The sequence below is a fragment of the Cynara cardunculus genome, unplaced genomic scaffold (genome assembly GCF_001531365.2).
Source record: "Cynara cardunculus var. scolymus isolate 2C unplaced genomic scaffold, CcrdV1 Un_Scaffold_1484, whole genome shotgun sequence".
NCBI lineage: Eukaryota > Viridiplantae > Streptophyta > Magnoliopsida > Asterales > Asteraceae > Cynara > Cynara cardunculus.
Genome location: NW_020200777.1, coordinates 89,583 through 117,199, shown reverse-complemented (window position 1 = coordinate 117,199; position 27,617 = coordinate 89,583). Strand labels below are relative to the sequence as shown.

The following is a 27,617-nucleotide window of genomic DNA, read 5'->3' as shown; positions in this document are numbered from 1 at the left end:
AATTATTAAATCAAATAATCACGTATTAATTTACCTTGGGTAATAACCAGGATATTACAGTGGTGGATCTATTCATTCTGACAATCAGCACTGATCGGAGAACATGATAGATTTATTTGATTTGTTAATTCCTTCATCGAGAAAGGGTATGGAGTGGTTGTTGATGGAGAAATTCGAAAGTTCAATTACGATCATAATTACGATGACGGTGAAGATCCAGATGTGGAGGAGATGAAGGATTCATTGAAGATGTTATTTGCATTTGAGAATGGTGATGAAGCAAGGAGAAAGATCGCGGTGGCATTTCGGGAATCATGGCAGCGCTTGATCAAAGATGGTGCATCCTTGTCGTCGTCGTCGGGTTTTAAGCGACAGTTAATGGCTCAGTTGCGTGACCAAGGTTTCTATGCCAGTACACCCTTTTTGTGGAAAGTAACTCAATCATGAACATGGATTTGTATATTTATTTGATAATTTTTATTTAGAATTAATTTCTCGGTTAATGTAAAATTCATGTTTGATAATCAAAATTGTGACGATTTTTTTCTATATTTTTTTTAATTATGTCTTATATATCACATAAATGTTCCTTATGTTTTTTTTCTAGTTATGTTATTTAAGCTATAACTAGTTTATCAGTTAACATTACTCATAGTTTTACGTTTATGAATTTATAAAGTAAAACCTTTGAAGCTCAAAGTTGTTCTTAAATATTCTTATTTTATTCTTGAGACTTCATAACTTTCTTCATAAAATCACTATAATTTGGTTATTCATAACTAGATTATTAGTGTTATTGAGAGATATGAGATCAACATTTATCCCGATGATTTAATTTAACTTGTATTTGTATAGGACTTTGCAAATCAAAATGCGGAAATAACGGTAGGCTTCAATCAAGTTACTACGAATACATGGACATCAATATCAACAGAACCTGCTACATAACAAATGTATTTCTGGCAGGAGCTCAAATGTATTAGGATTAGTGCCAATAATTTGTTTGTTACACGATAGACCCCAGAGTTTGTATTTTCGTAGCATATTGATCCTTGCCACTAATGGTCGTTATGATGCATCTGTTAAGTGAGGGACATTTTGATCTTTTTCTAATTCCTACCATTTTCTATTTAAATATTTACTAGAAAGGTACTCGTGAAATGCATCGAGATAAATCTTGATTTTAATATTTTATCTCAGTCGATGTTATAGTATGGTCTTAGGTGATTTTGAAAAAAAAACGATAATGTTTTTATTTTTAAATAAAATATAAATTTGAAGACATCATAAAAATTTGACAAAAATATATCAATATTAGTATCAAATTAACTATTTAAAATTATTATTTTTTGGGTAACTTCTTAATTCAATATTTTTTATTATAATTTAATTTAGGTTCTAAGTAGTTTATATTTGGTTTAATAATATAATTTTCTTATAAATATAATAATTAATTATTTTGTTAGAACTCAATAATTATCCTAATTATATTTTAGATTTTTTATATTTTAAAATGAGATGTTTATCCTCTATTCATTATGTTTATCTGCAGTTAGTTACACGAATTTAAATACGAAGTTTTAATAAGTTATACATATACATAATATACCTTTAATCTTGAATTTTAAGTAATATGTATCAATAAACAATACTTTATATATAAAAAATGATTTTTAAAAGTTTTTATTAAATGTTTTATAATATAGTATAGATAATTTAAATATTTGACATATAAATAATTTTAATTACTTTTAATTTTTTGGACGTAGGGGTTGTTTTGTTGCCATGATATTTTGCGGATACGTCGAAAGAGAGACACCACCGCCCCCTTTGCAGAGAGAGAAAATAAAAACCATCGAACAACCTCCGACGACGGATCCAACCACCACCGTGTAGCCACCGATTGGCGTTAATAAATCACAGATGGAAGGTGTTGGAGCTCGACTTGGCCGTTCCTCAACTCGTTACGGACCAGCCACCGTGTTTACAGGTCCGGTGAGGAAGTGGAAGAAGAAGTGGATCCACGTAACGCCTCCCAATTCCGCCGCAGCATCGTCGAATGATAAGCAGCATCATCATCATCAACAACAACAACACCAATCTAACGGAAATTCTTCTTCTTCTAATGGTAACAATGTTGATGCCTCTCATATTTTGCTTTATAAGTGGACGCCAATTAGTCAAAGTCATAACAGCTCCTCCGCCAACGACAATAGCAATGGTGACGCCAAGGAAGACACCGGTGCCGTCGAGGTGGACGAAGAGCCGCCTCGACGTAAGATGAAGTATATTCCGGTATTTATCCATCACTTGTCTTTTGAATTTTTGTTTGATTAATTTGACTTGGTCCGATCTGATTGTTAGATTGTGATGTTTGTCTTTTTCTGTTCGTGTGTAATATGTATATTTGTACACGTGGGTCTAAATTTAAACAATTGTTTTCAGAAACAGGTCATATCTTAGTTGAAACAAAGGTAAAATATAGCAGACTTCGTGTATAGAAATTGAATCCAAATTGTAATTGGAGAGTTTGTAGACCTATCGTAAAGAACAGTGATTTGAATTTTATTGGATTTGAAATGCGAAAGTTATAAAATCGACTGGGATATGTATGTATATCAGGTCCAAAATTTGAATTGAGCTTGCTTAATCGAATATTAAGACATTCTTCAAATTCCAGTTTATAAGATGTATCTATCTATAAGGAAAATTGTGGGGTTTCCATGGATTGGTTAACTTAAGGTACAGATGCAAAATAGTTATCAGGTCCAAAATTTGAATTGAGCTTGCTTAATCGAAGATTAAGACATTCTTCAAATTCCAGTCTATAAGATGCATCTATCTATAAGGAAAATTGTGGGGTTTCCATGGATTGGTTAACTTAAGGTACAGATGCAAAATAGTTATCAGATTGAATTTGTTGAGCGTAGTATGTGTGGTCTGGAATTGGAAGGGAGGCACACTTTATTTGATAGTTAGGACAGACTTCACCTTGAATTCAAGTTAAAGGGCATGAGGTTATTGACGATAATGAGAGACAGGAAAGTGTTTGCATTGTATTTCTTATCATGCCTGTGAAGTACACAAGTTCTAAGTTATATATACACACTATAGAGGGTAGGAGGTTGTTAAGTTTGTTACAAAAATATGCTAGACTAACAGGCTGTGATGACTTACATAATACTCTAACATCCCCCCACAAGCTGAATGGATAGACGTGAAGCTTGGATCATGAACAGGGGAGGACCCACATGGATAGATACGGTGACTCGGGAGTCGGGTTACCACTTCATAGTTCTGTCATAAGGGGAAAAATTACGTTTCTGAAGGGTGCCACCATATAGTTTTTTGAAACTAAAATGTTAGAGTGTTGACACAAGACTGTACGGCTAAGATGGTAAATGCTCCTGCTTTTGTACAAAAGGCTATATTAGTATCGATGGAAGTGCTTAGATGTCTTAGGTGAATAGTGGGTCACTCAATGATGGACTTGGAAGCCGTTAAAGTACAATATGTTCCTAAGGACTATGATACCACTGTTTAGCAAAGAATGCCTTCGCCATCCATCTGCTAAAATGCATGTGGCTTGACCACTTCATCTCTTTGATGTTTATTCTAGAAATACCACCTCTGATTTTCAAACATATTTTTTGTGAACTAACATCACCTTGAATAGATATGGGCTGCCCATAATGGGCAAAACAAACAAAATGCACCGAAGCTTTGGAAGATCATTGTATTTGTATATTTTCTGAAAACATAAAGGCTATGTTTGGCAAAATGGCTGATAAGCTAGCTGTTGGCTGCTGATAAACTGATCATGTTTGACAAAACTAGCTGACAAGCTAGTTGACAAATGTAAAATCAAAATCACCAAAAAGGGCATGTTTACTTTTTTTTCACTTCAACTTGAATCATCCCTGGGCTGCCGAAGTATGGATTGTTGTTTCTTGCAGTGACGTACACAGTAAGGGTTCCTTTTTTGTTGGATTATGGTTTCTTATCGATGGCTTATCAGGTAGCTGTACTGGAGGAACAAAATAATGAGGCAGCAGAGGCGCAGACCGATGAACCTAAACCCACCGAAACCAACCCACATACTGCATCTGAGCCATCTTTGAAGGATGAAAAACCCGACATTAATGATGTGCCAATAGAAGAGAATCAGGTAAACACATTGCATTTATAAAACTTAAATAAATGAAAATTTATTCTAGTCTATTTTGGCTTTGAGTAATTAACTTTTCCAATCATCATACTTCACTTTTCGTTGCAAACAAATCATTATTCTTGCAGAAATGTTAGACCAACACTAAACTTTTAAATAAATTAGTGGTTATGGACATTAAATGTCAAATGTATGTTAGGTTTGCATTTACATGTCCACAAATTCTCCATGGTTGCTAAATTTTAAGGGTTTCTTTTGCATTTATGGTCAGTTTGCAACAAAAACAAGTACAATAGTTGAAAAGGTTGCACTCTTTTTGGCTTTTAAGTTCAGTCCATCATTTTTATAGTTATATAATATTTGTTTTACCGCAAATACTCATGCACACCCGTTTGGACCCTTGATTCTGGCTGGGCTTTACCGCTGGTAACTTGGTTACTGCTAATGGCCTGGACAAATGACCCTAAGGGCCTGTTTATTAGCAGCTTAACGTGCTTAATGGGACTCATCGCTTATTCAATCAGCTATATATCATTGTTTGGTAGTGGCTTAATGATATAAAAATTGGCTTATTTAGTAAGCTTCTATGGGGGTGCATTATGCAGAAAACTAAGTTTTTTCCCAGACCTGCCATTCCAATTAAAAAAACGCTCCTTCCATCTATGAAAAAACATCCCAAACAAAAACTTTTCCAATCCATACTGACAAATTAATCCACACAAACAGTTTTATTGATACGAGACTTAATGAAAAACCAATCAAATAGCCCCTAAATTATGTGTAATAATTCATTCGGATCAACATATATAAGAATAATATTTAAGGGTTGGGTTCCAGTGAGAAGGAGAGTTAAGGTAAGAAGCATAAGAAGAAATCTCCACCCTTGGATGTACATTAGGATGAGATGCATCAAGATACAATAGATCAATCTCCGTATCAAGCGCGATTCATGGGTGAGTTTGAGATTGAGGGGGATCAAGGGTCTACATCCATTCTTACGCTTCTCACTTTAACCGTCTTTCTCACACGATCCTTCGCCTAATATTTAAATCAATATATATGCCATATATATATATATATCCTATATTCAGTTTGTGTTTGCTGCTTTTTGGAAGAAATCTGAATATATTTATTTATTGTTGTTTCAGGAGGTTAGTGAAAATATGGAAGTAGAAAGAGAAGATGTTAAGAAAAGTAATAGTTGTAGTAGTGGTGGTGTGGGTTTAAGTTTGAATCTAAATGCTTCTGATGGTGATCAAGAATCTGAAGAAGCAAAAGACCAAAGGAATGGTGATGTGGATAAAAGGAGTGAATAGCAAATCATCAACTATTTTAGAGTAAAAACCATGTTTTCCGTCTCCGTGGTTTGTTGAAAATTGCTATTTTTCATCTCTGTGATCTCTAAATTACGGTTTTCGTTACTATGGTTTACAATTAATTCATGTTAAAGTCCCCGATACTTAACGGTAAATTATTGATGGAGTTAATCTCAGGGACGATAACAACAATGAATTGCAAACTAAAGGGATGAAACCGTAATTTTAATAAACCACGGGCACGAAAAATACATGGGTTTACTTGTTATTTTAACTCTTTACAGAAATGATTTGGAAACGGTACCATCAAAAGTGCATCAATTTTCACATTCTTTTTTATAATTTATATATTACTATTGACAAATTGTATGACATGTGAACTTCCGAGTGAAATGTTTCTGTACTCGAATTTTTGTTAACAAAATGGAACGCTCAAATTTTGTGAATCACGTTCTCTCGAAATCCCAGTAATACGGAATTGTGTTGGAAATGTAAAAAAAGGAAGACTTCAACGTTGGTGCGGAGTGGAGTGTGAAATTGGCAAGTATGGCCACGTCTATGGATGTTCCAAAGTGAAATATGGAATACGATTGAATTATACATGTTTTAACCTTCATTCCAGTTATACATGTTTTAGCTTAGTTATAACGTATTAAACTTTACTCCTTTAACTAATTTGACATTTTTTATTATGTCTTTCGAAGAATGTTTAAAAAAATGATTCTATCAAAATTTATCATTGATGAAATTATAATAAAAAAATATTTCTACTTATAATTAATTATTTTTGAAAAGTTGTTCAAATTTAAAAGAAATCTACTTTCTTTTTCTGGCTTACTTCATTCTAAAGGAATTTTAATGTTTTATTTTAAAGAAAATTTTAAAAAATTATATATTTAATAATGCTTTTATTAAAAAATAATTTAAAGCTAAATCCTTTAAAATGATAAATAATCTATACTATATTATAAAGTATTTGACCAAAACTCTTAAAAACTATTTTTAATGCATGAAATATTGTTAATTGATGTATATTACTTAAAATTTAAGATTAGAAGTAAATTCTACATAAAAACAATTTATGAAGGCTTCATATTTATAACTAACTACAGATAAACAAAATTAAATATAAAATAAACTTCTAATTTTAAATATAAAAAATATAAAATATAATTAAAATACTCGTTGAGATCTAATAGAATGTTTAATTATTATCTTTATAAAAAAATTATATTATTAACTCAATTATAAAGTCTTTAATTTTATATTTTTCTCAAAACTACTGATGCATTTAGTTTACAGGAATAAAATGAAATTGAGGAAATTTGAATATAAAATCTATTCCAATGCCGTATTTGGTTTGCTAAGTGTACAAGGATTTGGAAATGGGCTGGATTTAAAATCCAAATCCGGGCGGTATCTTATAAAATCTCTTCTTCGACGCTTCATGCCCTAACTCCCCACTGCTCTCGCCGGTGCTCTCCTCGTCTTCTCCTCTTCGTCCCGCTTGAACCGGTGCTCATCCTCTTCGCCGCCTTCTCTCATCATTGCAATCGCCGGTGCTCTCTCCTCCTCTTCGCCGCCTTCTCTCATCAATCAGCAGGTAAGACTTCCCTTTCCAATCTTCTGGTAATTACATTACATATTTTACAGTTTGAAAGATTAACATGTCTCCTTCCCAAATATGCATCCTATTTATTTTCAATGTACGAACATATATATGTAATGCCCATTGATTCTGGTTTGGTGTGGTGAGTAAATGGTAGTTGTTTTAGTGCATTGTGTTAGAATTGGCATGGATGTTTTATTTGATTATAAACAGCTCAACTGATAGTTGCTTTAGCCCATTGATTCTGGTTTTGTGTGGTGAGTAGATGGTGGTTGCTTTAGCCCATTGATTCTGGTTTGGTTTGGTGAGTAAATGAATGTATTGTATTATGTCATTGAGCTACATTTCCCTCTTTCTTGTGGCTTATTGGTTTCCTGGGAACGTATTATAAGATCGAAAAAAAAAAAATGAAACGGAACATTCAAATTGAGATATTGTAGTAATATAAAACTTAATCATTCAGAAGAGGTGGTGAAATTGAACAACAGTGAGAGACAACCCTTTTCCTGGGAGACGACCACAGCTGAACGCCTGGCCGCCGACTGCTCGCCGGACTGCCGCCCCTGGACAATCAATTTCTCACTATAAAGAGGGTAAATACTTTATCTATTGTCCATATCTTCAGTTTAATTTACTTTTTATTGTTTGGGGTCTAGAACAAACCCTAATTCGACCTACTTCCATCAATTCTACTCAACTTATTTGGTTCTGTTTCTTCCTTTGCAAATTGCAATATCCTTATGCTTCATGTTGAACTATTGCGAATTTCAATACCCTGTTTACTGTCAACTAGTTTATGTTTACATAGCCTCACCCTGAGCTAAAATCCTGCCTCAACTTGTATTAATGATCTAGGATTTCGGTGACCTTCTCGCACTGTTGAAAAGGGTGCCTCTCTTTTACTAAGCTTTCCTACATATATTCAAATCACTACACAGAATTTCATATACATATATATTATATGTTCTGTTTTGAGGGAAATAGATAAGGACAAGATGTTTTGATAAATTATCTGCTGCTTAAGTATATATGAAGCTCTACTGGTTTTTTATGGATGCTAACTGTTTGATAAAATCTGTCAATGAACAACACATGCGTGTACCTGCTGTATTCTATTTTCTTGTCAGTCAACAACACATGCTTGTAACACATAGGTAGATTAAGTTTCTTTCAATCTTCTTTTTGAAGTAGACCGTATAATGGAAGCTTGATTAACATTGCAAATTTGATAGACCTTGAGGTACTTTATTCTTAGACACTTACACAGATATATGTTCTTTGGTACATGATTGTGTAATTGTGTATGTTTCTGTATTTTGAAGTAAAATTTGTTTAGGTACATGGGTTTTGATATCATAAATTAAAGGGAATCCTTTGTTGCCGAGGAGAGGGTGTATAGATTTTGAGGAGAGGGCGTTTGGTTTTATGGAATGTTTTTGAGGGATTTGGATTTCGTGGAAGGATTTGGTATCTTTGGTTTGTAGGATTTGGAATGGAATTGAATTCCATTTTTATAGATGATTTATAAAAACAATATATAAATAATTAAATTACGTTTCATTAATTGATCATTTCAAAACAAATGTTTTAACATATTTTAAAATATTATTACAAACAAATCCTACGAAATCCCATGAAATAACAACTACCCCCAAATCTAGTGCTTGATTTATTGAATGTGTTTATCGATCACTTGTACTTAACCATTTTCTTACGTACTGTACCAGTATGCTATAGCCTGAGTTTTGAATAGAACTCATGGATTCACAGAACCAGAATGCATCATTGCAGCGTCTCCAAACTGTTGAGAAGGTAATATACACGTAATGCATTATTACTTGAAATCAAAAGTGGATTAAGAAGTTAATACCTTAGTTCATACAATGTATTTAAATTGGATGCTAAGTTATGGGGTTATTCTCAGAGGATCGTTAGAGTATTGGAACTTGCTGGTGGGGTGATGGAAGAATTCTCGAACCCTAGTGGACCCAGGAAGGAATTGGTCAACAATCATTGCAGCGAGTTCATGCAATTAATAAAGGTTTTAACTTTTGATGGTTTACTCCATACCAGTACCTATTGTTCTATTCATTTTATACATGCGCATACTTTGTGTTGCATTTTTCCTTTGCATGCCATGAAATGAGGTTGACTTTATAAAATTTAAGCTTGTTTCCATGATTTTAATCTCTCCACATTTTCTAAACAATTTATGATGTTGGCTTCTGCTTGGTAATCCTTAATCTGTATTTGTTGTTGATCTACAATGAAAAAGGCACACAGTGTTAGAAATATGTAATTATTACAATTTTTAATTAACTAAATGACAATTATACCCTTAACAGTAGAGGGAGTAATGAATTCCTCCACCTCATAATTAAGGGTAGAATTGGAAAGTAGGCACCTATTTTTCAAGTGGACACTATTTTTGGGGCGAACTAAAATACAAATAAGGACACTTGTTTTGGGACCGAGGGAGTATTTGTTATTTAAATTGTAAAGCTTAAACATATCATCTTATTCTCGTATCATGTTCATCAGGATATACAAGTGACTCTTAGGGAAGAAATTAAAAGCGCTTGCGAGTACCGTCCATTTGAGAAGTGTGATTACATAGCGCGAATATCAAATGAAATCTGCTGCAAGAAAGTGGAATATGTTCTTGAGAAATTGGATGGGATGAAAGAAACCATCGATCAATATCATCGAGCAACTTGAGTCATGCAGGCTGGCTGATATATTGTAAGTTTCTTATTTGACCATTTTATGATCTATAAGACATTTGATTTACCTTCGTACATGGATTATTGTTGCAATCAAACTATTGTTCTTTTAAAAATGCAAGAAGACGCTACTATTTTTTTACAAACATGAATGATTCTCGTAAAAGAACGTTCAAGTACGATGGTATTTTTGTGTGTACGTATTTCACTATTTGCCCAAATTGACACAAGTGTTTTTTGGCATTTTGATAAAAGCAATGGTTAGTTTGAAAGTTGCAACAAGAAGCCACTCAATGTGTTCCCAATATGGATTTAGTTGTGGTTTTTATACTTCAGAAGTGGGAAATTGACCAAACTATTTGCAAGCCAATAACGAGATTTCACAAGCCAAAAGGACATTTTGCAAACTGGTAAAGAAGTACATTTCGAAATCTCGGCTATTTTGGTCAAATTAAAAAGGGAAAAGTTTACGAAAACCCAACAAACTTTTCTATTTTGAATGGTTTAGTCTCTAAACTATTTTTTGAATGAAAAAACCATTAAACCTTTTTTTTTTTTTTTGATTGATTAAGTCCCTAAACATATTTTTAATAAATGAACCATTGCACTTTTAAAAATTGGTTACTTACGTCATTCTAACCGAAAAACGTTACATTAACCGACTAGTAAAAGTTCAATGGTTTATTTACTTATTTTAAAAAATTCAGGGTCTTTATCATTCAAAATGTGAAAGTTTAATGGTTTTTTCATTCAAAAAATTAGTTCATGGATTTAATCATTTATTCAAAATGAAAAAGTTTATTGGTTTTTTCGTTGAAAAAAGTTGGTTCAACTACTAAACAATTCAAAACCAGAAAGTTTGTTGGTTTTTTTTTTTTTGCACTTTTCCCGATTAAAAAAGGTAAAGTAAAAAGTGAAAAAATGTTGTCCAATAGTTTGGTCAATTCCCTCAGATTTGAGGCCTTGACTGATGGCATAGTGTTGTTCCTTTTGCAGGAGTGCAAGATTGATTGGATGCATATTGTTTTCAAAGGAAAGTGATTACTTTTTTGTACTAAAAAGAAGAAAAAGTTGTTAATTGTAGCTCAAAGGTTCTGTAATTGCAATATCCCAACAATACTTGCATTTAATATTTTATGTGAAATGATGTGAGAGAAATAATCGCTTGGTGAAGTCGAGTCCCTAGGTGGCTCTCGGTTCTTGTGCATGTTGGGGGATTTGGTGGCAGCTGCTATAATTTTGTGCACTGGATACGTACTTGTATGATATAAAAGAATGGAAGGAGGTTGAATTTGATGTGCGTGGTATTCGGCATCCATAGGTGTAGCCAAAGTATATACGAGTGGGCTGGTTGTGGATCCTGAACACAAAAGAACATTCAATTTCAACCGTTTCTTCATCATAATAATTCTATCATCTTATTTCAGTTTACTTTTATTTTGGTTTTAAGTTCATGTTTGATAAATTATAAGCTAATTTCTTTTTTGAATTTATTAAGAAAGTGTTATAACCTAATTTGTTGAAACGTTCAACTCCAAAGAGTTCTTTTGCACCCCCTTCCAATTGTGTTTGTGATTATTATTAGTTTTTTCATTAATTCATAATTAAAAGTAATTATAAATTATTAATTAATATTATTTTTTAATTATCATTTAATGTTAATCATATTAGATATTTTATATTATTGTTATTGAATGATTTGGTCGGCCAAAAATTGAATATAGGATCTTTAGTATTGTTTATAAAAATAATTTATTGACTTATTTCGATATAATATTAATAATAAGTATTTTTGAGTGTTTAGATAAATAATTTATACTGATGTCAAACCGATAATAAAGAGTTTTTATTATAATAAGTTGATAAGCAGTCAAACTAGTCCAGTAATAAGTTTTTCATTCGTTGAAGATTTTTCTGACGAGCAATATGCAAGCGGACTCGAAAACCTGAAGAAAGCATAGCCCAATAAGAAGAGTAGAGCCCCAAATTGTCAACCATGGCCGACTGAGTCTACTTCTACCTCCATCAAAACCAATTGTACTCATCACAACCTTCCCCAAAAAGCTTTTTATTTCTCCATCGTCGTCAATGGCATCATCAGCTGCTAGTCGAAGCTTCATTTTATGGCTTCACGGTCTTGGTGACTCCGGCCCGGCCAATGAACCCATCAAGACCTTTTTCACTTCCCCTCTCTTCACGAATACTCGATGGTCTTTTCCTTCTGCTCCTTCTCAACCTGTCACCTGCAATTGTAAGTAAACACTCGATTTTCACCTCTCATTTCTGGCTTTATCATCAAAATCACGACGGATCTTATGCAGGAGTAATTTACCTTTTTAATTTATATTGCTGCGGTGCTTGCTGCCATTATAAAATTCAGACCAATTATTTTGACATTTTCCAATAATGTCTTGTTGGGTGGTGTTTAAAGCATTCCTGCAATTATACTAGCTCACGAATTCAATCAGTTTTTCCCACAATTTTGTGGGTTTCAGATGCTGGGTTTCCATTTGCTTCTCTTAGTTGTTGTTATTATAGACTATGGGGCTGTTTAGTTGGTTTCCATTAGGTCACGTATAAATAAAGTTCTGTATGGATTAATCCGTATGTGGGGAAAGTTTTTGTTTGAGAGGGTTTTTTTATCATGTTTTTTAATTGGAACGGGAGGTTTGGAAAAAAATTGGCATTCCGCATAAAGCTCCCCCGTGGAAGCTTATTGAATAAACCATTTCTATGTCATTTACAGTTAAGACACTACCAAATAGTCATGTATAACCGGCCAAATAAGCTGTGAGTCTCGTTAAGCTGCTAAATGGCTGTCACGTTTTCAATTTTGTTTACTTTGTTTGTAAATTTAACTAAATGTTTGTGGGTAAATGGCCTTATGTTTGTTTGTAAATTTAGCTAAACGGCCCTATGTAGGGATTGTGGGTAAATGGCTGTCGCGTTTTCAATGTTGTTTACTTTGTTTGTAAATTTAACTAAATGTTTGTGTTAACTTTGATATCTTGTAAACCAAAGTTGCAGCTAATAATGTTTAGAATAGTTTGTTGATGCCGAGGAAGATCATGATTGACACACTAATTGAATGTAACAATGGTGTGGATAGTTAGGCATAGACTTTTTCTTTGGATATCTGTCGGCGTGCGGACCAACTTGCGAGACATCTTGAGATAACAGTTAGGAAAATCCTCAGTGGCCCTGAGGAAATACGAATTGGTATGTATGCTCTTCCTGAATTGAAGATACAAGCCTTAAATCGTAATGTAGAGTCATTTTGCTTTAGAAGAAATAAAAGTAGCCGATACATTTCTTTGTTAAATGTTTTCATTGACTACCCCATCAAGAAACCCATCAAGTATTGATGCTAATAAGCTTTAGGAATGATGAACCAAGCTCAAAGAATCTAATGTTTGCGCGAAAGGGTTTTTTAACCGGCAAAACCCCAAAGACAGTCCACGCTGCCCTGCCACGAGAAAATCATGTGAGAGCAAATCATGTATACAACAACTCGCTAGATGCACAGAACCAATCAATTCTGTGGGATAAATGGTTCCCGCTAACGTGTGTTTTACCTTATTTTTTCTATGTTTCAATGTGCCTACCTTCCTTTCTACTGCTTACTGTTGACTAGTCTTAGTTCTTCTTACATTTTTGCTCACTTTTTCACAAGTCAAGGTCTTCATGGAAATAACCGCTCTATCATTTGCGGTAGATGATGTACATCCCGCCCCGGACCCTACTTCCAAGTAGTATATACTGTGATCGTTTGGTTTCGTTTTTCTGGCACCATATATTTTGTATCCAAAAAATTAAAATATCAATCGTTGCATCAAATTCCACAAGCATTTTCCCATGTGCAATTTGCACTTTTGCCAAGTGAATGATAGGAAAAACCAAATCTTCATTGTGCTATAGTCTTCTTATCCTTTACTATACTTCAGTTGTTGTATCCAAGTTGTTAACTCGTGAAGAGCTAAACAAACTATGTGTCAACGGAAAAACAGGGTGTTGGACCCTTTAATTTATTTCTTTTTTCAACGGCCATACATCGTGAAAAGCCACTAAAGTTTATTTTCATCATGTTTAGATATTTACGTCACTAGAAATGTTGTTGAAGCATTAATGATTAAGGGTCTATTCATTAGCAGCTTAATGAGACTTACAACTTATTCGGTCAGCTATAAATAACTGTTTGGTAGTGGCTTAATGATATTGTAAGTGAGTTATTCAATAAGCTTCTAGGAGGGAGCTTTATGCAGAAAACCAAGTTTTTCCCAAACCTGTCCCTCTCAATTAAAAAAATACACTCCTTCCCTCTATGAAAAATCCTCCCAAACAAAAACTTCCCCAATCCATACAGACAGATTAGTTTACACATACAACTTTATCTATGCATGAGTTATTGAAAAATCAATCAAATGACCCCTAAGATGTCCATTTTGTAATGAATTGCTAAATGCTAACAAATAGATAAAAGATGGAAGTCATATTTGACAACCTCTTCAGATACAAGTAATTTAAAGAAATTTGTGATCTTATGATATTTAAGTATTTTCCACTTGTTTATCGTCTTCCATTCTCATATTTCTTCAAAGATTTTGTTTTTAACTCCAATTTTTGCAGATGGTGCTTCGATGCCTTCATGGTTCAACATTCATGAGATACCTATAACATCTGTAAGTTCCTTTCCCTCTTATATCAACCCACCCTATACCACTTAAGGAATCATATATATATATATATATATATATATATATAAAATCTTTTGGGAAGGATGTCCCAGGCTATGCCCATACTAATCCTGGCAAATTGCGACTGTAAGACATCAGTCCTGATAAACTCAGTGACTACAATTGTTATGTTTATCTGCAATCTTTATGGCAGCTTGTGACGATAAGAATAACTTCTCATTTTATTTGTTTAAAAAATAGACTCATTTTTCTCAGAATGCAATACAATGACTTCATATTCTAAAAGGGTGATCAAGTTTTTGAACCATCATTCTTGGCATGTTAAAGACCAACCATTCTTCTTGTGAAAATGCTAAAGAAGAACAATATAATTTGCAAAAAGAAATGATGGACAAACTTCAAAAATATAAGGGTGCGTTTGGTGTCCACTTTGTTTGATAGGTATCGAGATAAAATAATACACAGTCCTCAAGTGTTAAAGACGTATACAAGAAGGGCTAAAAAGGGGCAATCTGAAAGTGGCTAAAACGGTTGGAGGAGAGAGTTTTTTAGAGGAGAGGAGGTGTCGTATGAGGGACATCTTTTGTTTTATGTTATTGAGAATTGGCTTTAGCCTTAGTGCTATGAGAAGGGAAGATTCCCTGGAAAGTTTGCGTGTAATTTCCTTTCGTTCTACTTTCAATCATTGTTCCTGTTCCACATAAAAGTCCTACCAAACGTGGAACAGTGATTCCTATTCTATTATGTCTTGTCCAGTGTACCAAACGCACCTAATTGCTATTCCTATTCACATTTGGTGAGACTTGAACCCCTGACCTGGCCCTTTGGTTTACTTGACACTTTTTTGTTAAAAATCTCCCATTTTTTGCGAGAAGTAGTTTCTTTTTGCACTTGTGCAAGATTGATGGTATGTCTGCAACAAAAAGTCAGCACTCAGCATGATGGTTCAAGAAGTCTGGTCACTCATCACTACTGTGCTGCCATGATCACCGTTTATTAAGCCACAACACCAAGACGTTGGATTGCAGTTCTGTGATAATACTTATAGAATCTGTGAACTTAATTGGACTTCTTTAGAGGATGGTATGGATAGCTGCCGATATAGAACTGACTCGTTTAAAATATACAGAACTCTCCTACGGATGAAAGTACTTTGCTTAAAGCTGTTCAAGGAGTACATTCAATGATCGACAAAGAGCTGGCTGCTGGAACAGACCCTAAGAATGTGTTTGTTTGTGGATTTAGTCAAGGAGGTTCTCTCTCTCTCTCTCTCTCTCTATATATATATATATATATATATAATACATATACAGGGGTAGATTCAAATGAGAAGCATAAATATTTCGAGAAACTTGGCAACCAATTATTCATCATTAATGTCGTAATAGATATTCATGATGAAAATTATTCATAATGAAAATACATGATATTCATGATTATTCATGGTTTTTCGTCATGAATAACACATAACAGTTGGTTTTCAGGTTCTCAAAATCTTTATTATTCACATTTTGGACTTTTTCACACATACACATATATATAGGCCCAAAATCATATAAAAACCTTCTATATGTTAGAAACTTTATGAACCAATATTGACCACACGTTTTTAGCTTCCATAATTATCTTCTTAATTATATTAATTACCTTATCAATATTTTTCTTAAAAAACTCACTTTTTGTTTTAATTTTTGAAACGACAACTTCATTTCACCATGAAACAACACATAGTTGATGTTTGTTGATATGTTTTGATAATACAACATTGTTTCATCAATGAAACAACATAATGGGTTGATCTGTTTGATAATGCAAGGTTGTTTCATGAACGAAACAACACATGAGATTGATCTCTTTTGGGTATAATGTCGTTTCACCAACGAAACATTACATCGATCATGTGATTTAAGTGAGTTCTTTTAAGGAAACAATTGGTAAGGCAATTAATAAGATAATTATTGAAGTTAAAAATGTGTGGTCAATATTGCTTCAGAGTTTCTAACTTATAGACATTTCTATTTGATTTGCCTATATATATATATTGCGTGTGTTATGATCTAATCATTATAAATGTTGCAGGTGCCTTGACCTTGGCCAGTGTTCTGTTATATCCAAAAACTCTTGGAGGAGGTGCAGTGTTCAGTGGATGGGTACCTTTTAGTTCAACTAGCTCCATAATTGAACAAATCACACAAGAGGCGAAAAGGGTATTCCCAAACAACAAATACCTTTTCGTTTAATCGCCTGCTCTGGCTATCTTGAAATCATGAAATGTAACAATGCATGCATTTGCTGTGTACGAACACACACACAATAACCCGATAGATTCTTTCTTTCCACAAAGGGTGTTTAGGGTTTAGGGTCTAGATCTGATGGGAATTTGGTTGAATGTGTATGCAGACACCTATATTGTGGTCTCATGGTATCTCCGATGGAACAGTTTTGTTTGAAGCTGGACAAGCGGGTCCACCATTCCTTCAACAAATCGGCATAAATTGTGAATTTAAGGTATTCCGTCATACATTTTTTCACTCTGCATCAAGATAACGTGTTAGGGTCTGTTTACCTACTACTGACGAGCGCTGATTAGTTCAGCATAGCTAGCTCGGTCAGCATCACTGAGCATTATTATTTCACTTACCGAGTCAGCTCAAGACGTGGTAAACAACCAATTTCGGTTAGCACTTACCCTGACTATTAGCAGCTTATTGAGCTTAATGGAACTGACAGCTTATTTGGTCAACTATATATGACTGTTTGGTAGTGGCTTAATGATATACAAAGTGGCTTATTCAGTAAGCTTTTAGGGTGGAGCTTTACGCAGAAAAACAATTTTTTCCCAAACCTGTCCCTCCCAATTAAAAACCACGCTCCTTTCATCTATGAAAATAACCCTTTCAAACAGAAGTCTTCCCAATCTATACAGACAGAATAATCCATACAGACAACTTTATCCAGGACTTATTGGAAAACCAACCAAACAGCCTCGTTCCCGGTTAGCAATTATCCGATTTGAGTTGGTAAACATCCCCAGTTTCTAAAAGTCTGGCTCGTTTCTGAATCACAGGCATATCCTGGACTAGCCCATTCGATAAATGATCAAGAGCTTAAGAGCTTGGAATCGTGGATCAAATCTCAACTACAAAGTTCTTCCTGAAGGTACGACCATTCTACAATTTTCGCTAGTCAATGAACGTTTTCTTTCATTAAATCTGAACATGGGATGCTGGTACTTAGTTATCAAGCATCCGGGTGTATTTTGACTTTCGAGGTCAAACAACCACTAATCAATTTTCAAAATCGGTATCAATTCTATAAATTTAGTGATAGAATTTGAAACTCCCTGGATTTATATATATAATTTTATTTTATAAATAAACAAAAATGGCTGTTCTTTAAGAAAATCCATATCAATCATGAATCTTGCAAGAAGTGGATTGGACCTCAAAAAGTCAATATGTACATCTCTTAAAGATAGAGATATTTTTTTATGGGGTCGACATAACAAGTTCAATTGTGAACCTTTTCTTTTAAGCCAAATCAAACGAATCAGTATATTACACCCGGAACTAGGGATAGCATAGGAAAAGATGTACGCAGGCATTTCATCCGACTTAAAGAAATAGACAGGCAAGTGTGAAGACACAAATATCATCACTTTTGATGGACTTATTGCGTCCTTCCCCTACAGGTTTGTTATGATTTAGAGTTCTAACCATTACTCCTTCGTCCCAAAATAAATGCTCACGATGAAAAATCCATAGTTATATAAATGTGTATATATTACACTTTTTAATCAACTAAATGACAATATTTACCCTTAATAAGAGAAAGAATAATTAAGGGTATAATTGAAAAGTAGACACTTATCTTGGGACAAATTATAAGGGTGCATTTGGTATCAAGATAAGACAGGACAACTGTTCAGTGTTTGGTAAGACGAGATTGGACTGGTAAAATGACCAATTTACTCATGAATAGTTGTTTATATATATTATATATTTTGATTAGTTTATGTAATTTATTAAATTATAATAAAGTAAATATTTTCTTATAACAAAATATATTATTAAAAAACTTACGTTCTATATGAATAAATTTACACCAAAATTTGAAGTTTATTAGTTTTCTTTTTTTATTTTGTACCTTTTCTATATTATTTTCTATTTATTAGTATTTGATAAATTATATAAATTAACCGACATATTGACAACGTCTAAAAATAATAATCTAAGACAATAATGTGAAAGTTTAAAAATGATAAAAATACAATAAATAAAATATAAATAAGGGATAAAATGTAAAGAGGGAGACATATTTGATATTTTATAAGAGAATTAAGTTTTATTTTAAGGGTATATTGGTAATATATAGGTTTGTACCACCTTGTTCTATTGGCGGTGGTGTTGGAACACATATGTTCCACTTTGTTCTATATAAAAGTTATGTCAAACGTGAAACAATGATCAATGCTCTGTTCTGTTAAACATGAAACAATGTTCAATGTCCTGTTCTGTCATGTTCAGTGTGCCAAACACATCCTTATAGAAATGAGGACACTTATTTTGGCACAAGAGAGATATAGAACTTCACTAAAAAATGGGAAGCATCATTAAGAATGATTTTGACCCCCTTCCTTCATCTTGCCATATAAACAACACACACAAAAGATTCACTAAGGAGCTGTTTACTAGACGCTTACTTGGTAAGTGCTTACCAAATAAATTTCCTTATCGGATAAACATGACAAGGGCCAAGAATCTTACCGGGTAAGAGCGATAAAAATGATGGAGAGTCTTACCTGGTAAGTGAAGATTACGACTCTTACCCAGTAAATTGTTGCATTCAATACGTTTTGATGTATTAAAATTTTACATATTGAAATAAATTATAGTGTTGACTTCTATAGGTAAGCACTTACCGGGTAAGCATTTGGGTAAACAACCCCTAAATCCAAGTTTTATGCCTCTCAACTACTCGATTCCTTTGGTTAGTTTTCAGTTACTGTCAACATCACATGATTGTAAATAATTGCAAATATTAGCAATTGGCTTCGACTTAATATGACAAAGCCACTCTGCTATTTGTGATAGAGGTCGGGTCTGCTTACATTATACCCCTTAGACCTCACTTTCAGGTGCGATATACTGGGCTCGTTTGGTTAGTTATTTCATCTGGTTGTAACATGTGGAAAAAATCCTTACAACATTGTATGTTGGATGATTACTTGCTGAAAATTTGTGTAGCGTCATAATTATTTTTCAGGTAATGTTATACCTCGATTCTTGGAGTAGTTAAAGACAGCCAAATGATGTTTATCCTAACGGTATCTACGAATGATTTAAAGACATCAATGGCCGTTGAAAGAAAAGGTTAAGACCGACTATGATTATTTTAGATATTGCTTTTAGGATCAAGTTTAATAATTTATGTTGTCGATTTGCACGTATTTGGCTTTTATTGGCATCTAAAATCGGTACTTAGAGTGAGATGTGATAATTTGGATTTGTTTGGACTGTTTATTTTCGGTCTTTTTTCTACCTGTTATACCATAATACAAGTGCTTAACTTTCTTAACTCCTATTTTTTTTTTTCAGTTTGCTACATTTAGGGTATGTTTGTTAGCAGTGTAATATGTTTAATGGAACTCGCAACATATTTGGTCATCTAAAGACATAGAAAGTGACTTATTCAGTAAGCTATAGGAAGAGTTTTATGCAAAAAGGCAAGTCCTTTATAAACCTGCCCCTCCCAGTAGAAAAAAACATGTCCCTTCAATCTATGAAAAAACCTCTCAATTCAGATGGAACAATCCACATAGACAACTAATTCATACAAGACTTAGGGGTTGTTCGGTTCATTTTCCATTAAGACCTGTATGGATAAAACTATCTGTATGATATTGAATAAGTTGTTGTTCGGTTGTTGTACTGAATAAACAATATAAATGTCTAAAATGACCATTTTACCTCAGTCTATATTTTAAATAGGTTAGATACAATTAAAAATTTCACATATTTGATCTTGAATATTGCATTTCCTATAGATTACCAACAAGGAAAAACCTAAAAACATGTATAAACACGTTTACATGTATGATGAACAAACGTATAGCAGATATGCATACTACCAACAAGGAAACCAATAAATTGAAACCATGGAGACAAATCACAAGGAGAAATCGAAACCATGGAGAGAAACCACGGGTTTGAAGTAGAAATTGATTACCAGTAAATCGGTATACACAGGTGTGAAGCATAAATCAATTTACCAGTAAATCGATATGAGAGAGCTGATCATCGGGAAGAAGACGTTGAAGCAGAAATTCATAGTCTTGAAGCGTAAGGGTTTGTAGCTAGAAGTGTCTTTTTTTTATTATTATTATTATTATTATTATTATTATTGCAAAGGGTGGTTGGGGAATATTGATGATTGAGGCTATAGGAGTAAGGTTTTTGAGCTGTGCTAATAAGCTTTTAGTTAAGTGAATTAGCCTTAGTCGAACAACCTCTTATAGCTGAACGAATAAGCTATAAGGCTTATAGAGGCCATTAAGTCACAAACGAACAACCCCTTAATGGAAAAATAACGAACCAAACATCAACCCAACTATTTGTTTGTTGGTCGGATCGGGTTTATAGGCCTCTAAAAATGTGATTGTTTATGTTTATGATTTGAAAATAAATTCTTAAATTATTACAAACTCTTAATATTTTATATTTTCATAATTTAAGGAACAAGTTTATTCTTTTACCCTAAAGAAAACAAAAACTATTACACCCATACATTATCACAAAATATGTATATTATATAACAAGTCCAAATCTTGTCTCTCTACCAACATTTTCCCCTTGTTCTTTTCCTCACAAGAGGAACAACCCAAGCACTCTTAATTTAATCTTAAACGAATTTCAGTGTTCAATATATATATATATATATATATATAGAGAGAGAGAGAGAGAGAGAGTGTGTGTGAAGCCAAGTTCAGTTGGGAACGGAATTTCTATTGGGAACTTGGGAACCATCGAGAGCTTGTTACAAGTCTTGAACATTTATTATGAATGTTGTAAAAAACTCATGTCCTTGGCGATTCCCAGATCCGCAATAATATGAGGTTCTCATCCGAGTTTTCACACACACACACACACACACACACACACACACATATATATATATATATATATAGAGAGAGAGAGAGAGAGAGAGAGAGAGAAAGAGAGAGAGGTTCCACCGAGAACATGGTTAAAATAAGGGAGCACGATAACACTTATATCAGATATGAATATTCCCTAGGTTGATATTTACTCAACTATGTGTGGTTTTTAGTATAAAGCACATGCGATATAGGTGTTTTACGTTATTTTATTTTGACTTTATTTTCGTTTAAATCCAGCCCTTATTTAAAGGCAACTCTTATAATAATAAAAAAAACTTTTATATCCAAAATACAATTTAATGCTTCCTAACATCTTGTTTTTAGAACTAAATTAACTTAGAGTAAGCCAAAAAATTGGTTCTTACGGTTTCTCGAAAATCACTTTTCGTCTCCGTAGTTTCAAAGTTACATGATGGTCATCTTGGTTTATAAAAACGTATGGACTTAGTCCCCCTTTCTAATGGTCATTAGAATTTCTGTATAATAAGGGATATTTTCGTCATTCTATCTATTTTTTTTTTGTCTTTTACCCAACAAAAATCGATTTTATGATTTTACCTCTTACATTAAAAACACAAAGTTGATAAACAAACGAAAATCTATCTTATTTAATAGAATATTTTAACGACGTTAAAAGTATGCACCAAATTTAGATGGTTTACAACGGAAAACTGATTCAAATGACTATTTCTCACACCCGAGTTGGTCTTTTAACCATTTCTCCTTTGGATTTACTCAAATGTCACTACTTCCGTAATATCTAGCTCCGTTAAATATGGAAACGGTGACTTGAGTTAAATTTCCTTTTGTGAATCATCTTGTAATTTTGGAGTGGAGTGTCCTTTATTTAATTATTTTTTAATATATAAATAATATTAAAATCAATGTTGTGGCATCACATCAAAATATAGAAGTAAGGCCTACCATAACCCAATCAAAGTAAATGGCATGAATTTGTCCAATAAATTGCCTCTGTTTTGTTGCATGAAATCTGCTAAAACAGTACCTGCGTAGCACCCGATTATTGCCCTTTGGGTCCCACATGTCCCACCCTGCTGGGTCCTACTTATTCTTTTATGTCTTTGCTGCAATCCTCTGTGTCTCTTCTTCGTCACAATCCGTACCATCATTTATGATCAATGGCACCCAAAAAAAAAAGTGTATAGTATATTTATATAATTGCTTCAATATGTATATATATATATATATATATATATATATATATATATATATATATATATATACACTAATAATAATGATATAAAAACTCAATGAGATAACATTTTCATTTTATGAGAACGTGATAACATCTTTTTTATTATAGAAAATAACATGTGATACTATAATACATCACATATAATACAAATGTGATGCTAAACCTGTCGACGAGTTTTGGTGCGATTTAGGTTCCGAGTCAAGTCGCTTTTACACCAGTATGCCCGCTCACGTGTATGATTACATGTAATAAGAGTGTTCTCGATGTGATACTAAATCATAGACGTAAACTTCTTTTGGCGTAACCTAAGTCACATGACACATCGTCCGCACACCATCATGTCCCCTCACATATATTATCACATGTGACAAGAGTGTTCTAGAGTGTTCTCCTGTTCTCATAAAATAGACGAGTTCTCATTTGAACCTCCATATGCGACTTACTATCATGATATAGGGGCTTTTTTTAGTTTTATTTAATTTACATATGATAAAAACGATATTATAATTTATAAATTATCAGCGATCAAATTAATAGAATCATTAGTTCAATTCTTTAAACTGATACTATAACGATTTGTGTTTTTTAGTGTTAAGTTAATTCAAAGCATCGGTTTGCTTGGATCATGGCAACTACACCATTGTATTTAAGGTTGCTCAAGGAAAGATCAAAGTAGATCTATTCAATAAAAAGGGGTACCTGCTGCTCTCAGAACATACTTCAGATATAAAAGAAAGAGAAAAATTCTCTTTGTAAAGAGTTGTGCTCCTGGGCCTAAATGGGTGCACGTATCGTTAGGTTCATAATCTATATCTGGAAAAGATGGTGATGCTTGGGAGTATTATTGTATGCATCAATATTTGATATGTAAGTTGTATATTAAGGGTTGGCATTGTCTCAACTGATTGGACAATCGACACTGTGGAATTTTGTTACTCGGGTAGAAAACAAAAATTGAAATGACATTCTATAGGTCTTGTAGCAAGCAATGAGACCAAAATTAAAACGGTAACATCATTTTTTTGGAAATGTGGACATCCAGACCAGCTTGCGGATGAAGACCACAGTTAAGAAAATCGATGGTCCTTACGATACTCGAGCTGACAACCCATAAAGAGAAACCCTCAAAACTTAGCTTGATTGTCAGCCGAGGACTCTCAATATCAAATGGTACAGTGTTGCTATAAGTATCAACAGTAATGAAGCATAATGGTCATCCAAAGTCGGGAACGTGAGATGAGCTTTTTATCACAAGGTTCCAAAAGATAACGTGACAAGTATAAATCTCGTTATAATGTGACATGTTTATATTTAATTCTTGTGTTTTGGAGCATGTGAACGGGTTACTATTATAACTATAAAGTACTTTCAGTACACGTTCTCTCCTTCTACCTATACCGCAGTTGAAGCGACCTGTAATTAATCTGGCTGTTCGGGTTATCATTGACAAAACAGTCCTTTGGCTATGCCATTTTGGGTTCAAGGTAATCATGACGAATAGTTACCGATTTCAAGAAAAAAGTAGAAGAATATGACCCGTTACGGAGCATACACTACACACATGCCTACGATCATTACATTTTAAAACCAATCAAAATACATAGTTGCATAGCAATAGATTTTGTACAAAGCTTCTATCTCGAGCGTTGAAAAAAAAACCACTATGTGAAAATTATAAAATCACATAGACCAGTGCCTCAAGTCATCCTCAATTACACTCCTATTTCTCCAAATATCTAACTCGGATTTTTTCATTTTGTAACAACAGAACGAGAAAGAAATCAAACACGAAAAATGCATTATCTGAATGTGTTGAAATCGAAGTCTTCCTGTTCTTATTACATTATACTTTATACTTAATGATTTTCTGATATTAAATTTTGAAATTTATGAGTTTTATCTTGATGCTTTGTAAAATAACTAACTATATCCATGCAATGCAAATTATGATATAAATAAAAGTTAATTCAATTATACATTGAAAATATCTGAAATTCATAGGGTTCGATATATATTCTTTATTTAAACGTATTTATCAATTGTTTTTTACAGTTCAAATATAACTTTTGAAGAAGTATATAGAAATGCACAAAAAAGCTCAATCCTGAACTATCCCAATCTGATCTGAAACCAAAAAAGTCGAGCCTGGGCCCAGCTCAACCTTCAAGCTCGACAAGGTAAAAAAATTCAAAGCTACGGTAAAGCCCAAAAACCCTACTTGAAAATGTCCGACCAGACTTTTTTTTAACCGTCGAAGCCTGAAAAGCCAGATTTTTTGTTTGTTTCCTGAAGAACAGGCCTAAAATACCCGAACCTTGTACATGTATATATACACAATATAAACTATAAACAGATTTTAAAAGACCGTTCATTAATTAGGGGTTGTTTGGCATTGTTTATTTGAAACATCTTATGGTTTTCTACAAAAATGCTTATCAACTTATTATAAGTTAGAATGTTTAACTTTTTCAAAAACTTCTTATTACCGGTTTGACACCGGTATAAGTTGTTTGTCCAAACACTTAAAAATATTTATTACCAATATTACACTGAAATAAGTCAATAAATTATTTTTAAAAGCAATCTCAAACATAATTTTTTTTACCAAATAATTTATAGTATTATAGATATGGATAAAAAAAAAATAAGATTTAATAAATAAATAAAAAACAACAAAATGGCTTGAAAGAATTGATTCTTAAATGAACTCAAAACCGCCAACCCTAGCCATCCTTCATCATCATCACTCTCAAACCCTTTCACCATGAAGAAGCTATACAAGAAAAGCACCGTCCACCCATCGCCGCCACCACCCATCGCCGACCACCTCTCTCTTTTGCCGGCAGCCATCTTCACCCTCACCATCGCTCTCTCCCCACAAGACAAAGAAGTCTTAGCCTACCTCCTCTCCTCCTCCACCACCAAAAAAACCACCAAATCCTCCTCCTCCGCCGCCGCCGACCACCCACCTCTCTTCAACTGCAGCTGCTTCCGGTGTTACATGAGCTACTGGGTCCGGTGGGATTCATCGCCAAACCGCCAACTCATCCACGAAATCATCGACGCTTTGGAAGATGGTTTGGTTCGAAACAAGAAAGAGAAAAGCAAGAAAGATAGAAAAAAGAAAGTCATTAGTAGCAGTAGTAATGAAGAAACCAGGTCAACTGAGTCAGACGAGTTAACTCAGTCACCGGAGGTGAGTCCGGCGAATATGGAATCGGTGGTGGAGTATAGAAGTGGTGGTGGTGGTGACGATGAAGAAGAAGGGCCGGTGAGGAAGTTGGTAAGTTTTCTGGGAGAGAGGATTTGGAGTGTTTGGACGTAGGGGTATAATTGTCAAAACAGAATTCCAAAGAAGGTTTGGTTTGAGTTTATTTCACTTTACTACTACTACTTTGATGGAATTACTCATTGGTCCTTTTAAGTTTTTGTTTTGTAAAATATACCCTTTTTTACATTGTAAAAAATTGGTACCTTTTATCTTTATGTGCATTTATGAATCATTTTTGGTTAATTATATTTCATTTATCATTTAAAAGCTATTAATTATATAAATATTGGAATTTAAATTATATTAAAAAGAAATAGTTATTATTGGATGTGAAGGGACTGAAAATGTAATTTAATGATGATGTACAGTGTTTGATGCATGTGTAAAAGCTTGGTCTTACATTTTGCAGCCTTGGGATGCTCACTTGATTGTGACATTTTCAAGTTGTAAATTTTCAAGATAAAATAAATATTATCTTTTCATAAAAAAGTATATGTTTGTTTTTTACAAGCTTTAACTTCAAAAAAATATTGCTTTTTAATAACATAAAGCCTCTAAATATAATACATGGGCAAGACTATTTTTGTGACACATGAATTTTATATTTGAAACTTTACAGTAAAACATTATAAAAATAACTTTCATAGTGTTTTGTTATGAAGTTTCAAGTATAAAAATTATATTTCACGAAAACAATTTTGTCTCATATAAACTCAATCCTAAGTTAATAATTGATTTAGCTAAATTGTATGGTATTTAAAAAAAAATATATATATATATATATATATATTATTTTTTTGGGGACCCTTATCCATTCTCCAAGATTGGGTGGTAATTGCAAAACTCTTATGGTTTTGTATTTTGTTTTCAAAAAAACATTTCAAACCATTTTATTACAACAATGTTTTATTATTATTTTTACATCATATTATGAGCATCTATTGTTTTAATAATAAAAAAGACACAACTTTAAATATACTGATGAACATATCTATCTAAAGTCAATAACATAAAATATGAATCATATTTCATTTTTGTCTCTTTTTTGTCCATCCAAATGTTATTTATATTCATTTTTGGATTATTAAGTCTTTAGATAATTTTTTGGAACAAAAAAGTCTTTGTACATTTCAAAATCTGTTAAAAAATTAATTGAACTTTCTAAAACTTGTTAAATATATTTTTATGACCTATAAAACGGTTAATATGGTAAACTAATGAAAAAAAGTTTGAAAAAAAGCCAATGAACTTTCATATTTTGAACGATTAAGTTCATGAACATTTTTTGGACCAAAAAAATACTTACATCTTTAAAATGAAATAAATATACCAAAAAAGTACTTACATTTAAAAAATAATATTGATAAATTTTATTTTAATTAAAAATAAAAAATATTTTGTCAAAGATTTTCATATTAAAAAAAATTAAAAATGATTATTGATTAAATTTATTTTAATTAAAAA

At 33.0% G+C, this 27,617-nt stretch overlaps 4 protein-coding genes across 7 annotated transcripts; all 4 read left to right on the top strand.

The window, feature by feature from the left end:
* Positions 1–1,795: 1,795 nt before the first annotated feature.
* LOC112502475 lies at positions 1,796–5,557 on the top strand. Its single transcript, XM_025106387.1, has 3 exons — positions 1,796–2,295; positions 4,019–4,168; positions 5,317–5,557. Exons 1-3 carry the CDS (start codon positions 1,924–1,926, stop codon positions 5,482–5,484), a joined length of 690 nt encoding a protein of 229 aa, XP_024962155.1. The 5' UTR covers positions 1,796–1,923; the 3' UTR covers positions 5,485–5,557.
* Positions 5,558–6,960: 1,403 nt separating this feature from the next.
* Positions 6,961–10,963, top strand: LOC112502476 (mediator of RNA polymerase II transcription subunit 11). Of its 2 annotated transcripts, XM_025106388.1 has the most exons (6): positions 6,961–7,087; positions 7,557–7,686; positions 8,821–8,905; positions 9,018–9,134; positions 9,635–9,835; positions 10,813–10,963. In XM_025106388.1, the coding sequence occupies exons 3-5, from the start codon at positions 8,852–8,854 to the stop codon at positions 9,809–9,811; spliced, it is 348 nt and encodes a 115-aa protein (XP_024962156.1). In that variant the 5' UTR covers positions 6,961–7,087; positions 7,557–7,686; positions 8,821–8,851; the 3' UTR covers positions 9,812–9,835; positions 10,813–10,963. The 2 variants fall into 2 exon arrangements, with proteins under 2 accessions (XP_024962156.1, XP_024962157.1); XM_025106389.1 differs by lacking the exon at positions 7,557–7,686.
* Positions 10,964–11,798: 835 nt separating this feature from the next.
* On the top strand, positions 11,799–20,087 carry LOC112502470 (probable carboxylesterase Os04g0669500). Of its 3 annotated transcripts, none has more exons than XM_025106381.1 (7): positions 11,799–12,067; positions 14,443–14,495; positions 15,640–15,763; positions 16,590–16,717; positions 16,911–17,018; positions 17,578–17,669; positions 19,757–20,087. In XM_025106381.1, exons 1-6 carry the CDS (start codon positions 11,905–11,907, stop codon positions 17,665–17,667), a joined length of 666 nt encoding a protein of 221 aa, XP_024962149.1. In that variant the 5' UTR covers positions 11,799–11,904; the 3' UTR covers positions 17,668–17,669; positions 19,757–20,087. The 3 variants fall into 3 exon arrangements, with proteins under 3 accessions (XP_024962149.1, XP_024962150.1, XP_024962148.1); XM_025106382.1 differs by lacking the exon at positions 19,757–20,087 and adding an exon at positions 19,648–19,716; XM_025106380.1 differs by having other exon boundaries at positions 11,800–12,067; positions 19,776–20,087.
* A 5,517-nt stretch (positions 20,088–25,604) lies between these two features.
* LOC112502473 lies at positions 25,605–26,368 on the top strand. The gene has a single exon (XM_025106385.1). The coding sequence runs from the start codon at positions 25,647–25,649 to the stop codon at positions 26,205–26,207; it is 561 nt and encodes a 186-aa protein (XP_024962153.1). The 5' UTR covers positions 25,605–25,646; the 3' UTR covers positions 26,208–26,368.
* Positions 26,369–27,617: the final 1,249 nt, after the last annotated feature.

What these genes read in the sequence shown, in the direction of transcription:
- LOC112502475 (XM_025106387.1), top strand. Translation starts at nt 1,924, where the DNA reads ATGGAAGGTGTTGGAGCTCGACTTGGCCGTTCCTCAACTCGTTACGGA. An exon ending in GTAAGATGAAGTATATTCCG is followed by an intron (nt 2,296 to 4,018) that starts GTATTTATCCAT and finishes ATGGCTTATCAG; the next exon opens with GTAGCTGTACTGGAGGAACA. An exon ending in TGCCAATAGAAGAGAATCAG is followed by an intron (nt 4,169 to 5,316) that starts GTAAACACATTG and finishes TTGTTGTTTCAG; the next exon opens with GAGGTTAGTGAAAATATGGA.
- LOC112502476 (XM_025106389.1), top strand. Translation starts at nt 8,852, where the DNA reads ATGGATTCACAGAACCAGAATGCATCATTGCAGCGTCTCCAAACTGTT. An exon ending in GTCTCCAAACTGTTGAGAAG is followed by an intron (nt 8,906 to 9,017) that starts GTAATATACACG and finishes GGTTATTCTCAG; the next exon opens with AGGATCGTTAGAGTATTGGA. An exon ending in AGTTCATGCAATTAATAAAG is followed by an intron (nt 9,135 to 9,634) that starts GTTTTAACTTTT and finishes CATGTTCATCAG; the next exon opens with GATATACAAGTGACTCTTAG.
- LOC112502470 (XM_025106381.1), top strand. Translation starts at nt 11,905, where the DNA reads ATGGCATCATCAGCTGCTAGTCGAAGCTTCATTTTATGGCTTCACGGT. An exon ending in ATGAGATACCTATAACATCT is followed by an intron (nt 14,496 to 15,639) that starts GTAAGTTCCTTT and finishes TAAAATATACAG; the next exon opens with AACTCTCCTACGGATGAAAG. An exon ending in TCACACAAGAGGCGAAAAGG is followed by an intron (nt 16,718 to 16,910) that starts GTATTCCCAAAC and finishes ATGTGTATGCAG; the next exon opens with ACACCTATATTGTGGTCTCA.
- LOC112502473 (XM_025106385.1), top strand. Translation starts at nt 25,647, where the DNA reads ATGAAGAAGCTATACAAGAAAAGCACCGTCCACCCATCGCCGCCACCA.